Source organism: Nestor notabilis, unplaced genomic scaffold (genome assembly GCF_000696875.1).
Source record: "Nestor notabilis isolate BGI_N333 unplaced genomic scaffold, ASM69687v1 C14687117, whole genome shotgun sequence".
Lineage (NCBI taxonomy): Eukaryota > Metazoa > Chordata > Aves > Psittaciformes > Psittacidae > Nestor > Nestor notabilis.
The window spans coordinates 1-453 of record NW_009949200.1 but is presented as its reverse complement, the minus strand read 5'-3'; the positions used below and the strand labels follow the sequence as shown (position 1 = coordinate 453).

Genomic DNA, 453 nt, shown 5'->3' with positions numbered 1-453 from the left:
AGGGAGCTATGGAAGGGTGTGTTTGGGCAAGGGGAGCCAACCAGCCTAGGAGCACAGGGAGTGGCTTGGAGAGGGACTTTATAACGGACAGGCTGGGATGGTTCACTCTCTGCCTGGACACAGCGCTGCAAAGCTTGGCCTAGTGCATCTCAACACCACCTGCACATCTACCGGGACAAATGGCTCCACAGACTGGCTCCACTGCAAAGGAGACGAGACCCGTCGCAGCCTTTCTGCAGCTTTTCACTTGGGAAGAGATCAGAATCCACAACGGCTGTGGGCAAGGGCAGGAGCAATGGCTGGTGATTGACAGGAAAGTGTATGATGTCAGCAAGTTTTCCAAACGACACCCTGGAGGCAGCCGAGTTATAAGCCACTATGCTGGGCAAGATGCTACGGTAAGGTTTGGGGGGTAGAGGAGGACGGCTGTGCCGTTGTCAGGGCAGGAGGACA

At 55.8% G+C, this 453-nt stretch overlaps 1 protein-coding gene across 1 annotated transcript; it reads left to right on the top strand.

Annotated features, from left to right (window-relative positions):
- Nucleotides 1-179: 179 nt before the first annotated feature.
- On the top strand, nt 180-398 carry LOC104412318 (fatty acid desaturase 1-like; the record flags this gene model as incomplete). Its single annotated transcript, XM_010022998.1, has 1 exon — nt 180-398. A coding segment is annotated over exon 1 (219 nt), but the record flags the coding sequence as incomplete, so codon positions are not given.
- Between the last annotated feature and the right edge of the window lie 55 nt (nt 399-453).